The sequence below is a fragment of the Tachysurus vachellii genome, chromosome 23 (genome assembly GCF_030014155.1).
Source record: "Tachysurus vachellii isolate PV-2020 chromosome 23, HZAU_Pvac_v1, whole genome shotgun sequence".
NCBI classification, from domain to species: Eukaryota; Metazoa; Chordata; class Actinopteri; order Siluriformes; family Bagridae; genus Tachysurus; species Tachysurus vachellii.
This window is the reverse complement of record NC_083482.1, coordinates 86611-102232: the sequence shown is the minus strand read 5'-3', so window position 1 is coordinate 102232 and position 15622 is coordinate 86611. Positions and strand designations below refer to the sequence as shown.

Genomic DNA, 15622 nt, shown 5'->3' with positions numbered 1-15622 from the left:
TTTTATTGTTGTAAGTATTTATTACTTGGTACACTGTTGAGTTTACTTGGATTATCCCATTGTTTATGACTGGTGCACTTACAGGTTTCTCACGTAGGCAGGATCAAGTGCCATTGTCCTCTAAAATGTTGAACAGACATTAAAGTGTATCGCCATATAAGTGTATACATGAGTGTGTTTTGATCAACAGGATGTCTAAACTTACAGTTACACATAACAAACATGCTTTATATCATTAATCACATTAATCTGAAACACAGTGATGATGACTTAATGTTTCTGGGTTTGACATATTTACGTGTGCACGTTTATGAATCTGTGTAACTGCGTCCATGAGGCAGCATTAATACGCCGTCTCTGTTGTGTGTTTGCGCTGGTGTTTTTGTAGATGAGTATTTCGTGTAAAACGTTTCCCGCACACAGAGCACTGATACGGTTTCTCGCCTGTGTGAGTGCGCTGGTGTTGTTGAAGGTGGCTTGCTCGATTGAAACATTTCCCGCAAACCGAGCATTGGAACGGCTTCTCTCCGGTGTGGATGTGCTGGTGGAACTGGAGATGGCTCTGGTGAATGAAACTTTTCCCACACAGCGTGCAGTGATACGGTTTCTCGCCAGTGTGAATGCGCTGGTGAGTTTGCAGGTTATTCTGATGATTAAAACTTTTCCCACACTCTGAGCACTGAAATGGTTTTTCTCCAGTGTGAGTGCGCTGGTGTTGTTGGAGGTGTCCGAGGTGAGTAAAACCGCGGCCACACTGTGTGCACCGATACGGCCGCTCTCCGGTGTGGATGCGCTGGTGTTGTTGGAGGTGACTCTGGTGATTAAAGCTCTTCCCACAGTGTGAGCACTGGAATGGTTTTTCTCCTGTGTGAATGCGCTCATGTGTTTGGAGGTGACTTTTTTGGGTAAAACTCCTCCCACACTGTGTGCAGTGGAATGGTTTCTCTCCGGTGTGAATGCGCTCATGTCGTATAAGAGTTCCTTTGTTACTGAAACTCTTTCCACAGGATGAACACTGATGTGTTTTTTTCCCCGTGGGAATGCATTGATGTAACTGGAGAATACTTAGCTGAGGGAAACTTTTCCCACAATCCGAGCAGCGAAGGCGCTCTTGCTGCTTTTCTTCATGAGAGGCGTTAGTCCCCAGAGAACCAGAGGGTGTCTGCTGACTACTGGAGTGGCGTGTGGGCATCAGAGTCTCAAATTTAATCTCTCCTGAATTCAGCAGTCTCAAATACTCCTCATAGTGGCATCTTCTGACATGTTTGTGAAAGTAAACTTGAGAAGTATAGGAGGCTGGACACAAAGAGCAGGAGAACACTTGTGTGCTGTTCATTCCTGGAGTAGGAAAAAGAAAAAAACTCATCGTAGAGAGCAGTAAAAAAGTGACATTGTAGTTATCAGTGCTTAATGTAAAGACAGTAAATGTCTTTAACATAAAATATACAAATAGAAGTATTTTAGTTAAACAGACAATTAATGGATGACGAAATTCTAGGAATGCAAGTCTGCTTGTGTAAATGATCAGGTTCCATGCCAAGTACAGTGTAAACTTTTTATTACATTCCTAGTGCCGCAAGCTGTAAATTTAAACCGCATGTTCAGAATGTTTGCCGTTAGCTGAAGTGAACATTAAGTTAGATTCCTCTAGTAATAATTAATTAATAAGTTTATTTATTTATTTTAAATATTGACTTAAGCACTTTTTAAAGTTCATCTAAAAACTTTGCACAACAGTTTTATCACAATTTACTTCATTATTATTTTGTTAAGCTGATTTGAATGCTTTAAAACAGGGAAACCTTAATTAACACATTAATCCATTAAAAATACTTTTAAATCCATAAGTGATTTTGGAAAAACATGAAACACACATGATAAAATCACAATGTTTGTACGTAACCATTTGCAAAGCACTTTTTCTTCCAGAGGTAGTGAAAGGCGATGCTGAGATCTTTGGCGTATTCCTCTTCATACCACAGTAATAGCTCCTGTCCTGGTTCAATGGGTCGAGAGCAACGGTAGAAAATTCCCCCTCGGTACTGAAAAGCTACCAAATTCTGTTCATCATCACTACGAGCACAATTCACATACCTGAGAGAATAAGGCAGTGCAAGAGAGAGAAAGCAAGAAAGACAAAGAGAACCATGAGGAACACATGCTGATAGACTGTGATAAATAAAATACTATAATAAATAGCGAATCAGGTTTGAATAGAAAAAGACAGAGTTTTTCACCTCATCCAGTTAGAGTTTATCTCTCTCTTGGCGTCAATGTACTGCTCGCACTGTGTCCTGCTGGAGATCTGTTAAACATGTTGAGATATATACATTCACTCCAGGGGCAAAGGTTTCTTTACCCCTGACAATCACACACAATAAATCTGATTCCTACAAAATGCCTTATTCATTATTTGTCACACATTTAAAGACAGACATGACTCACTATTTGTTTTTGTAATCATAGTTAAACCTAGTAAGTCTTAGTTGAAGCTACTTCATCATCAGGTTGAGTCAGGAACATTCTGGTTCTCCAGTTGTCTGGTATTGAAATGAACTGAACACTTTTCATTTTGTTTCAGATGAGATTGTCGAAATGGTGGTTTTCCCATCTGTACTGTATGTTCACCGAGTAAAATCCAACTTTAATTTGAATTCCTTTACAGTAGTTTAGACACATCATTACCACCCAGGAGTAGCCGCTGTTCATGGCTTCCTCTCGGTCTACCAGCTCTCCTTCATAAGGCCCAAAGTGCACACCTACTGGAACCGTGCCCCCTGTATTAAACACTCCCAGACCTGCGTCTGGAATATCAGACTTCCGAATCTCCAGAAACGTTGGAAGAGTTTGTCTGGCTCTGTCCCAAACACCGATAATAACTGGAGTATCGGGGATGAAGACTGGTGAACCGTGAAGCTCACACTTGTTGATGAAGAAAGATCTACAAATCTCACAGTCTGGAGAAAAAAGTGCACAACACAGTAATTAAATTACTAAAACCCTATGAGTAAAAAGCAATTGCTGTATGTATGGAACACGTGCATCTTCATATGAGGTACATGCTTATTTATCTGTGCAAGAACACAATTTGTGTAAAAGATCAATTGTGTTCATTCACTATTTCCACTGTTGTAACAGGACCGTGTATGTTTACGGCTCAGGTTTTGTGAAGTATTGTGCTAAGTGTTATTAGCATCTGTAATTAGTTATTTTAAATGTCTGGTTAGGGGGAGGCCTGTTTTCTTACATAGAAAGTCTTCATCTTCAGCTTCTTCCTCTTTTATAAGTTTAATTTGGAATTCTTCATTCTGGTGGTCCACAGAGTCTGATGTTTGTCCACCTGCAGTTTCATGATTTAAATATTTATATAATTCTCAAGAAATCAGGTAAATGAAGAACACAAATCTGCAGGAGTTCGCTAAAAAATTAACTCTTGTTAGAGTAAGAGATTTATAAAGAGGATTAAAGATTCTCCCTACTGCCTTACAGAGGAGATATTCGTCCTTAGGTTCTTCTTTAAGAGATGTCTGGAATCCACCGTTCTCTTCATTCACAATGATGATACGTCCCAAAAAGCTTGATGTCTTCTCACCAGAGTTCACACAGGTCTCCATCTCCACATCCTCACAAAGCAAAGAACAAATACGGTTATTATAATTAACCCTTATTTTGTCCTCAGACTTTGAGCTTTAAGCTAGTTAACCTTGGTGTGTGATGTAGGAGTTAAACAGGGTGGATGCAGACATAACATTTGTACAATTTACCACTGCTCTGTCACTTCCATTTAACCCTAGTACTTATGAATGTATATGGGTATATTTTATTTAGATTTCTACATGATGATATGCAGATATTTATTGCATATGTTTATTTTTTATTACCCTCAAATATTTATTACTTATGTATTACACTTTTTTGCTGCTGCTGCTTCTGATGTTTGAGTTTCCCTCAGGCTTAATGTAGTGAGCTATCTATCTGCTATAGGCAGTAGTAGACATGGCCCTTGTGCATTTGTGGCCGTACCTTTTTTTTTTAAATTTTGGACATCAACCCATCCAATCACATTGAAGCTGCATAAAAAAGCACACCTTATAAAATAATCTAATGATTTCTATAGTTTTATATATTAGAATGCAGAATGGACTTTACAAGAAGGTAAGAAAATGCAAAGGGGAGGTCTTTGGTGCAGTGTGTTCATTTGTTCATCCTAGTTGTTCAGTTAACCTCTTTTTCCCCTCTCAGTTTCCTGCTTTGTTGATGCTCTGGTCTTTTGGTGTAGGAGTTAAACAGTGGCAGCATCAGTAGAGAGAGAGAAAGTAACATGTAAGAACCCAAGTAAAAGTTGGGTTAGGTTTTAGTTGCTTTGAGATATTTGCATTTGTCATTCCCTGACTTTTAAAATGACTTCTCACAGGATTCATAAACCCAGACATTTAAATCATAGTGCTAAAAAAATTGAAAGTCTTCCAATGTGTGCATCATTCTGTAATTGGTGAAATGTGCATTTGTATTTTCTGTGAGAACACAAACACCTGACAAACACTTCCAGACTTGCTTTGTCATTAAGTACAGCTCTAACACTGAGGTTTTATTTTGATCCGTCATTCTGGTCATCTGCACTTTTCAAAACTAAAGCGGAACAAAATTTAAGATCACACTAAACAATTCTCACTTGTATTTTCAAATGACTATTTTTATCTTCATGTTTCAAATCTCACTATAGTGCATAAAGTAATACACATCATTGTTGTGAATGCCTTGTCCTTTTTAACACACTCGACTTTACACATTTGATACCAGCTCCAGTCAGACTCTGTGATACTAAAGAGGAGATGTGAACTCCATGTGATCTTTTACACCAACACAACATTTATCAGACTGTATATTTATAATCACACCCCCAGTGTCACCCAGATGAGGATGAGGTTCCCCTTTGAGTCTGGTTCCTCTCAAGGTTTCTTCCTTTACCATCTAAGGGAGTTTTTCCTCCCCACAGTCACCTGAGTCACCTCAGACTTGTTCATTGGGGATAAATATATATACATACATACACACATACATACATACATACACACATACACACACATACACACACACATACATACATACACACACATACATACACACACATACATACACACTGTGAACTATATATATCTTGAATTTTTATTATATTAATTATTTATATTTCTCCTTATGTTTACCTTCTGCTCTATGTTTGTTCTGTAAAGCTGCTTTGAGACAATGTCCATTGTAAAAAGCGCTATACAAATAAACTTGTATTGAATTGAACTGATACACATTTATATTTAATAGCATTAAGTACTGTGTATATATATTAAATATAAACGTGTGTGTGTATGTATATATACACACAGAGTACTTAATGCTATTAAAAAAATTAAGATAAAAAATAGAGATAAACACTATGCATTAAATTAGAAGTAAGGAGATTTATTTGGGATCCAGCTGTTAAATATCTCACATTAGCATGTCGGCTAACAGCTTCAGCTGAACCCAGTTAAATCTCACAATCACGGGCTTTTATTTGTCTTCGATCTGACTATAAAACTGAGAAATATTTTCATGTCAAGTTGATCAGCGGTACAATCAAGTAGTGATTCTTGTGCAACAACACAAAATAAAAACTAAAATAAAAAATCCTTTATTTTTACCTTTAACAGAACGGAGGTGTCACTGCCCGCTCTGCACCCCTGCCCAATGTGCGCTGCGCATGTGTGCGCATGCGCTGTGTGAACTGGGCAAGAGGCGCACATCGGGTAGCGTTTTTACGGCTCGACTTCTACTGCGCCTGCGCGAACAGATGATCGGTTCTGTTCCATTCGCCATGAGCTTTGTTAAAAGTAAACAGAGAATTTAACGTATCACAAACCCGAAGTAACCGTAACCCTGTGATACGAAGTTTTCTGCTGCACTTTACTTCCAAACACAGCTCACTGGCGACACCAGCCGGTAAAAACGTAAATTCACGTCACACAAAAGAACCAAATAAACAGGTGTTACACACTGCTGAGATGTTTTGTCTAGTGTGTGTAGTAGTGTAGTGTGTGTCACAGTGTAGTGTGTGTTACAGTGTAGTGTGTTTGTTAAACACTGCTGAGATGTTTTAGTCTAGTGTGTGTTAAATACTGCTAAGATGTTTTGTATAGTGTGTGTAGTGTGTATTATAGTCTAGTGTGTGTTACAGTGTAGTGTGTGTTATACAGAGGTGGGTAGAGTAGCCAAAAATTGTACTCAAGTAAAAGTACTGTTACTTCAGAATAATATGACTCAAGTAAAAGTAAAAAGTAGACATCCAAATAATTACTTGAATAAGAGTAAAAAAGTACCTGGTGAAAAAACTACTCAAGTACTGAGTAACTGTTGAGTAACGTCTGATTTATTTTTAACACAGGACAACAATCAGACAGACAAAAATACAAAATAATCTTTAGGCAAATTATGGCTCATCCAATCAATAAAATAAATTAAAATTAATTAATTACAAAATAGCTTAAATTAAAATAATTCAGGTAAATTCAAGTACTTAATAAATAAAATAAATAAAATAATAATAAATAAAAAATAAATACGCACAAGTAACACAAATTTCCAAACCTTTATACTTTTTTACCAGGTAGAACTAGAACGAGGCAGCCCATAAATTCTCATAAACTGTGTGTGCGTGTCTCCAGTGACAGAACAACAGAAGGAAACACACACACATTTCATACCAGGCAGGCTGAACAGAAAACTGCACACCAGAAGGAAGCGGTCAACGTAAAACGTGTGTGCGTGTGTGAAAACATGCAGAAACAAACTATTTCACCAAAAAAATCACTCAGTGATGTCACTATTAAACTTCACCGTCTGCATTGCCGACGGTTGATTCTGACATGTTTGTGTTGCTAACTAACCCATCCCGCCGCTGAGATTGAGTATGGTAACGTGACGAGACTGCACAACTACGTTTGATTGGTGAAACAGTCACATGGTAGAGTCTTTAGCGGAAGTTTCTCTCTCTGTCAAAATAAAACATTAAAATTGATGCGTAGAATACCAAAGAGGTAAAAAGAAAAGTAACGAGCTCATTGTAGCCTAATGTAGCGGAGTAAGAGTACAGTTTCTTCTTCACAAATCTACTCAAGTAAAAGTAAAAAGTATAGTGAATTAAAACTACTCCTAGAAGTATAATTTTTTCAAAAACTTACTCAAGTAAATGTAACGGAGTAAATGTAACTCGTTACTACCCACCTCTGGTGTTATAGTCTAGTGTGTGTGTTACAGTCTAGTGTGGGTTATAGTCTAGTGTGTTGTACAGTGTGTGTCATACACTGCTGAGATGTTTTGTCTAGTGTGTGTTGTGTGTTATAGTCTAGTATGTGTTACAGTGTGTGTCACACACTGCTGAGATGTTTTGTCTAGTGTTTGTTGTAGTGTGTGTTATAGTCTAGTGTGTGTTAAACTGCTGAGCTGTTTTGTGTAGTGTGTTACTGTGTAGTGTGTGTTATAGTCTAGTGTGTGTTACAGTGTGGGTTATAGTCTAGTGTGTGTTACAGTGTAGTTTGGGTTATAGTCTAGTGTGGGTTATAGTCTAGTGTGTGTTAAACACTGCTGAGATGTTTTGTCTAGTGTGTGTAGTGTGTTATAGTCTATTGTGTGTTACAGTGTAGTGTGGGTTATAGTGTAGTGTGTGTCACACAGGGCTGAGATGTTTTGTCTAGTGTGTGTTATAGTGTGTGTTACAGTGTAGTGTGTGTTACACACTGCTATGTTTTGTCTAGTGTATGTAGTGTGTGTTACAGTGTAGTGTGGGTTATAGTGTAGTGTATGTTACAGTGTGTCACACACTGCTGAGATGTTTTGTCTAGTCTTTGTTGTAGTGTGTGTTATAATCTAATGTGTGTTACAGTGTGTGTGTGTTACAGTGTGTGTGTTACTCACTGTACAAACACACATACACACGTTTCCAGTACAAACACAACATTTTACTGTTTGCATTTCTATGCTCACATAAAAACCTCAGATAAGGAACTTTTTTGACAAAATAAAATAAACTTTTAACCAACTTTTAACCAGAAAATAACATAAAAGCCATAAACTTTGACTATGCATATCAGCAATATAAACAACACATGTATGAGGCTGGACAATGGACTGTGGTTAACTATCAGAAGGAATGAAAAACGCGCTGAATCCACGCAGACTCAGTTCAGGGGAGGAGCCGAAACATGACGCAGCTTGTCGCTGCTTCAAATGCGTTTTTAAAGGGGACTGAAGCGATCAAAAAATAATTAATCAGATAATTTTTAGGGGGGCTGGGCAGAAGTTTAGGGGGGCTAAAGCCCCCTCAGATTCACAGGGTGTTTCGGCATTTAGTCACTATACACCCTCCTCTGAGGCGGCCAGCCACAGGTCGATCAAGCCTTGGCTTGTGTCCCATGTCCAATCAGAAGTTTATTATTTCTAAAACTAAGTATCTACTCTGTATTGATTGCTTTCTTGAAGTATTTATCTAATTACCTATTTTATCTATTTGTTTATTTATTTATTTATTTATTTATTGTCAATCATTTGCTTCTAAAAGATGAGAGTGGACGTGAAGGAGAGCAGAGTGAGAGAGAGCCGCTGGACTGAGCAGGTCAACTCCCTATGCCTGACTGGGCATATTACTGCTCACCTACCCATCCTTCCCACCATGTGTTTTGGTGTTTTTGGTGTTGAGATAATGAGTATGTTTGAACTATTTGCTAGCTTTCCCTTTCTTATTTTAGTTTCTCCTATTTTTTGTTATTATTGTTACCACTATGATTTTTTTTACTATTATTGTTAATATTACTTGAGTATTTTTGTTTCTTATCAAACTGCTAGCTGTACTATTTTCTAAGAAATTTAAAATGGACTTACTTACTTGTCCGGGAAGTTAGGATTAGGGGAAAAAAAACGTGGTTCTGGGAATGACCCAGAAACAACGTTAGGCACGGGCCTGCCATACGGGCCTCATTTTCAGCCACCACCATCACGGCGAGCGGAAAAACATCGCTTATTTACAGTTAAGAGCTTAAACCACTCTTTAGTCCCTTTATGAGCCCTAATACCCAAATAGGGTTTTAGTTAAAATTAGGGTTCAGGATTTAGGGTTCGAGGTCGGTCTAAATTAGGGTTCCGACCTCAGACGGCGCCAAGGGTTATGTTTAGGGCTAAATGTTAGGTTTGGGGTTCGAAAAATTAGGGTTACGAATGCACTTTAAATCCCTGGTTATGTTTAGGGCTGGGAATTAGGTTTAAGATTCTAAAAATTAGGGTTCGGGCTAACGGTTATGTTTTAGGGTTAGGTTTAGAGTTTTAAACATGAGGGCTAGAAACACGGTTATGTTTAGGGGTATATAGGGGTAAATGCGAATCTGCACCCCCCTATTGGGTGGGGTGCACTTCGTTTCTATAGGTCCTAGGAGGGTGAAATTCGGTATATATACTATTTAGAGGGCGCCCGATCGTTTGCACTTGGGAGCTCTAGCGCCACCAGGGACTGAGATATGGTATTGCACCCATAGGGTTAGGTTCTTGAAAAGTACAATGACTCCCCCCATCATGAACCAAAGCCTGCATGGTTAGATAGGAAGCCAAGGATAGGGCTCTGGCCGGTGCATGTTATTGCACTGCTATGGTTAGGGTTAGAGATAGAACTCTTTCTATTTGTGTTCCCAACTGGGCCTTTGATGCTGAGTGAAGAGGAGGTGAGCCACTGGGCTGAGCAGGACACCGATGTTGTTATTATGAAAAAATGTGTTATTTAATTATTTAATTTTATTTATTTATTCATTTATTTGTTTTTAAGTATTTTAAATTGATTATTGGCCTATTTTGTGAAATTAAATGGTCTTTTTATGAATTTCATCATCAGTAGTGCACCTCAGATTCATCGGATGTTTCGGCCTTTATTCACTATACACCCTCCTCTGAGGTGGCCAGCCAAAGGTCGATCAAGCCTCGGCTTGTGTCCCATGTCCAATCAGAATTTAGCTATTTCTAAAACTAAGTATCTACTCTGTATTAATTGATTTATTGAACTTTTTATCTATTTATTTATTTATTTGTTTGTTTGTTTGTTTGTTTCTTTATTTAAGGGTTAGGTTCAAGATAGAGGATGTTTAATAAAAGGAACACGTCCTTTTGGTGCACTGGCCTAAAGAACCCCAGATAGAGCAGAAGAAGAAGAAAAAAGTTATGATTAACTACGGTTATGATCAGATTAAAATTAGGTTGAGGTTAGGTTGAGGTCAGTGTTCACGCATCCCAAAAGCCTCCAAAAATTCTACGGCACCAAAAATAATCGGTTATGGTTAGGTTAAAGGCCGAAATAGGACTTCTAGGAAAACAGACCGGTTATGATTAGGTTTGAAAAGCAGGATACCACTTCTATAAACAAAAAACATTTTTAATAAAAGTGGTTATGGTTAGGTTAGAGTTGTAGTAAACCTTCAAAGTATACCCATGTTAAGATTAGGGTTCCTACATCACAAGACCTCCAGAAATCCTACACGACCACCTAAGAGAATCGGTTATGATTAGGTTAAAGGCTGATGTAGAAGTTCTAAAGAAAAAGAACCGGTTATGGTTAGGTTTGAAGAAGGGGGGGGGGGGGAATAGGAAAACCTAGATCCTACTCTAAACAAGGTATAAGAGGCTAAAGACAACTTAACCCCAGGGTTGGGAGAATATTAATACAGCTTGGTGAACCTATATGGCCCTACATGGTATTAAGTGCTAAAGTGTATATAAGTGCCACGTATCAAACTCCATCACTGAAGGTGATCACTCCAAAAATCAATCACTCCAAGAATAATAATAACGTTTATTTTCTATAGCGCCTTTAAAAGAACATCTCAAAGCGCTTTACAAAAGCAAAATAAAAGCAACAAAATTAAACACATAATATAAAGATTAAAATTAAAGCAACAAAAATAGACAATAAAATAAGCACTATGTAAAATTACAATTAGTCAAATTAAAAGCTACCCTAAAAAAATAAGTTTTAAGCAGAGATTTAAAAGTGCCAAGAGATGTTGCTTGCCTTATCTCAGTTGGTAATGAATTCCACAGTTTTGGTGCTAGTGAAGAGAAAGCCGTATCTCCCATAGATTTTAAACGAGTTAAAGGAACAGTTAAAAGACCAGTTTCAGAAGAACGAAGGTCGCGAGATGGAATATAAGGAATTAAAAGATCAGCCAAATATTGAGGAGCTAACCCGTGTAAGGCCTTGTAGGTAAGCATCAGAATCTTAAAATCAACCCTAAACCTAACGGGGAGCCAGTGCAAGGACTCCAAAACGGGAGTAATATGATCTTTTAACTTTGTTCTAGTAAGTATTCTCGCCGCCGAATTTTGCACTACCTGTAATTTGTTTAAGGTAGCTTTAGACACCCCAGCCAACAAGGCATTGCAGTAATCAATACGGGAAAACACAAAATTGTCGATCAGTCTCTCAGCAACAGAAAATGACAGAATTGGACGTAATCTGGCAATATTTCTGAGATGGAAGAACGAAGTTTTAACCGTATTTTGGATATGTGGCTCAAACGTTAAATTGGCATCAAAAATTACCCCTAGATTCCTCAATTTTGTTTGAAACTCCACATTTGAACCATCAAGAGTTAGCTTGACTGACCCAGCTTTGCGTAGTTAGTGGGGTGAGCCAACAAGCATAATCTCAGTCTTTTCACTGTTAAGACAAAGAAAATTTTCTGTCATCCATTCTTTCATCTTAGAAATACATTTAGAAAGGAAATCAACAGGCACAGTTTCATTAGGTTTAAAATGAATATAGATCTGAGTATCATCTGCGTAAAAATGAAATTTTAGACCAAGTGATCTCAAAAGCTGGCCAAGAGGAAAAACAAATATTAAAAAGCAGAGGTACCCCAGATTGAACAACGTTAACCTCAGATCTAAATCCACCCGTGGCAACAAACTGCTTCCGATCACTGAAGTAAGACTTAAACCAATTTAAAACAGTATCAGAGACACCAAAAAAAGTTTCAAGACGAGAAATTAAACTGAATGATCAACAGTGTCAAATGCGGCACTGAGATCAAGAAGGATCAAAACTGAAAGACAGCCTGAATCTGAGGCAGTTAACAAGTCATTTGTAACCCTGACCAGGGCGGTTTCTGTACTATGGAATTTATGAAAGCCCAATTGCAAAGGCTCAAAGAGACAATGCGTGTCAAGTGTAGAAAATGTTGAAAACATAGAACCAGAATAACAAGGAGTAAAAACAACAGAAGAAGACAATAAAGAAGAAGCACAAAAACCTCTACGAACATTATCGACCTTTGTGCCAAATAAATGCAGGAACTGATCAGAAGCAGTGACATGAGAGACAGTTTTATGATTTAGCAATTTATTAAGAGAATTGAAAAGTTGTCTTGAATTTCCTTGATTGTCGTTAATCATGTTAGAAAAATAATCAGATCTGGCAGAAACAATACCAGCCTTATAGGCAGAAGGCAATCTTGTAGGCAGTCTTTCCAAATTTGATGATGTACAGTCAGACCTGAGAGACGCCACCAATGCTCCATTTTGTGGCAAGATGTCTTCATCATATGCAAATCTTCATTATACCAAGGAGCAGGACGTACAAATGAAACAGAGCGTGACTTTAGAGGAGCAAATAAGTCCAGACCAGATAAGAGAGCAGAATTTAACATGGAAACCCTTGTCTCTAGAGAATCAGATGGAGAGAAACTACTTAGTGAAGAGTCGATGAAAACAGAAAACTCCGAAGGGTCAATTGACCTCCATTTCCGGTATGTCAAGATACGAGAGGAGGCAGTGTTGGCAACAGGTATGTGTATATCAAAAAAGACTGCCAGATGATCAGACAACCCTAAATCAATAGTAGACAACTGAGACACAAAAGATCCATTAGATATCACAAGATTTGTTATGTGTCGTACAGTCAACAGACTGATACAATACAAAGCACTCCAGCAAAGCCAAGAAATCCTTTGTTAAAGCAGACTCCTTTTTGTCCATCTGGATATTAAAATCCCCAAAAAAAAGAGTTCTCTCAAATTTGAGGCACAGATACGACAGCAGATCCGCAGACTGTAGACTGTAGCTATAGCAGTTGAGTGACACTCGGAAACTGACAAAACGAGACATTCAAATGAAGAAAACAGAGGAACAGCTACAGGTCTTAATTTGTATTGCTGGTTGTACAATACAATAATGCCACCACCTCTACCAGTGGATCGCGGGAGATTGAATAACCCGTAGCCGGCAGGAGTAAGTTCATTAAAGAGAAGACCGTCCGATTGTTTGTGCCATGTTTCGACTAGACTTAAAAAGTCGAGTTTTTCTTCCAAAATGATGTCAGATATAGTCACAGCTTTGTGTTGACAGATTGAGCATTAAAAAACGCTGATTTCAACAGGCTCGGGGATTTAGAAAACACTCGTGTATGCTCTTTATATGTAAGCACAGACAAATTGTTATAGTTAATCCCAGCAGGGTTATACACCAACCTGTGGGGTTTTCGAAGAAATGTAGGATAGGAAACAGCATCAGATGATGAACATGTAAAACTGCGCCTTGAAGAGCGATGTAAGTAGCGTTTACGCCGGAGAATACCAGCATCGCCACAGTTAGCGAAATTGTAATATCAGGGAATTTTAGGGCCAAGACTGGTTGGGTTTGGAGTCTGGTTAGCCTAGCGGTCCGAATTGGAGTTTATCTGTTATGGTTAGGGTTAGGGTTAGGGGTTAGGGTTAGGGTTGGGTTAGGGTTAGGGTTAGACCGGAAGACCGGTCTACAGGTAAGTATTTTATAGAAATTAGGATAATTTGGGGTGAGAGAGAGGGGGGTTAGGGTTAGGGTTAGGGTTAGAAAAGCAAAGGTTTTAATAACATTAAGTAAGTACTTTTATGGGCACTGGCACACTGTTTCCTTCCATTAGATTCAAAAAGCTGAGGAAGGGAGGATGTTAATAAAAAAAAAAAAAAAAAAAAAAATTCAGACCAGCAACCTTAAAAAGTAATTAAGAAAATATAAAATTGTAAAATATGAAATTGTAAAAGGAGTCACAGCCGCTCTATTTAGTAGTTTTCTTAAGAGCCGATCATTTATATTGTGTGAGTATCTGTTGTGTATATCAAACCCAATAATCACAATTCCATGATCTGATAAAATTAAAAAAGAATGAAGACCAAAGATTGGGGAGGGGGAAAGTTAAATTTTGGGTTACTTTATTTGCAAGTAGGGAGTAGGAGTAAATGACTGGATTCAAGGCCCAAGATAGGATCCAAGATCCTAAATCAATCCTCCAAATATAGGGTTAGGATGGGGTCCAGCCATCATAAGGGTAAAGGTTAAAGGTTAAGTTAAGGGTTTAAGGTTTAGGTTTAGGATCAAGGTTGGGGGTTAAGGTTGGGGTTAGGGTTAGGGGTTAGGATTAGGGTAAAGATTGGGGGTAGTGGTTAGGGGTTAGGGTTAGGGTTAGGTTAGGGGAAAAGACCGTGGTTCCGGGAGTGACCCAGAACCAACGTTGTGCACGGGCCTGCCACTCGGGCCTCGTTTTCGGCCACCACCGTCACGGCGAACGAAAAAACATCGCCTATTTAGAGTTACGAGCTTAAAGCGCTCTTCTAGAGCTGGAGGTCGGTCTAAATTAGGGTTCCGACCTCAGACGACGCCTACGGTTATGTTTAGGGCTAAAAGTTAGGTTTACGGTTCGAAAAATTAGGGTTACGAACGCGCTTTAAATCTCCGGTTATGTTTAGGGCTGGGAATTAGGTTTAGGGCTAACGGTTAAGTTTTAGGGTTAGGCTTAGGGCTCTGAACCCTAGGGCTAGAAACACGGTTATGTTTAGGGCTGAGAATTAGGTTTAGGGTTCTAAGAATCAGGTTTAGGGCTCCAACCACGAGAGCTAGATACATGGTTATGTTTATGGCTTAGAAATGGAAACCTGCGGTTATGTTTTAGGGTTCAGGAATGGAGAACGCATTAAATGCTATTTAGGGCTAAGGGTACAGACTAAATTAAAGCCCTCTTTAGCCCGACGACATCCTAAATAGTGAGACACGTCATCAGTAGTAAACCACAGAATCACAGGGTGTTTCAGCCTTTCATTACTATACACCCTCCTCCATGGCGGCTAGCCGTAGGGCGATCACTCCTCGGCTCGTGTCCCATAGCCAATTGGATAAACAATTTATTTAATTTTTTTATTAAGATAAAAGATAATTATTTAAGAGAATAAATTATTTATTTATTTACTTATTAGGATGAAGATCATTTTTTAAGAAAATGATCCTCATGATTTATTTATTCATTAAGGTAAATGATTACATTTAGAGTCCTATTTAGTAAAGTGATTGCTTTAAGGTCCTATTTACAATAATACTATGTTAGAGCAGCATAATAATAGAATAAATAATTTATTTATTTACATATTAAGATAAAACAATCCTATTAATTCACTAAGTGAGATAAATGTCTAAATTTAAAAGTCCTATTTACCACTATAGTGTTAAAGCTGCACATGACTATCATCATACCTGAACCGTCACACCATAAACATTTTCAACACATTTAAACAAGGTGAATACAGGTAGAAGA

At 38.2% G+C, this 15622-nt stretch overlaps 1 protein-coding gene across 1 annotated transcript; it reads right to left on the bottom strand.

Moving 5' to 3' along the window:
- Positions 1–5805, bottom strand: LOC132838716 (histone-lysine N-methyltransferase PRDM9-like). Its single transcript, XM_060859256.1, has 7 exons — positions 5676–5805; positions 3488–3623; positions 3248–3340; positions 2686–2957; positions 2238–2305; positions 1904–2094; positions 1–1338 (listed from the first exon to the last, which is right to left on the bottom strand). Exons 1-7 carry the CDS (start codon positions 5775–5777, stop codon positions 344–346), a joined length of 1857 nt encoding a protein of 618 aa, XP_060715239.1. The 5' UTR covers positions 5778–5805; the 3' UTR covers positions 1–343.
- Positions 5806–15622: the final 9817 nt, after the last annotated feature.

Coding starts and splice junctions, on each gene's coding strand:
- LOC132838716 (XM_060859256.1), bottom strand. CDS start 5,777: ATGTGCGCCTCTTGCCCAGTTCACACAGCGCATGCGCACACATGCGCA. Junction 3,624..5,675: donor ACACCTCCGTTCTGTTAAAG/GTAAAAATAAAG, acceptor TTGCTTTGTGAG/GATGTGGAGATGGAGACCTG. Junction 2,095..2,237: donor ATAAACTCTAACTGGATGAG/GTGAAAAACTCT, acceptor TTATTCTCTCAG/GTATGTGAATTGTGCTCGTA.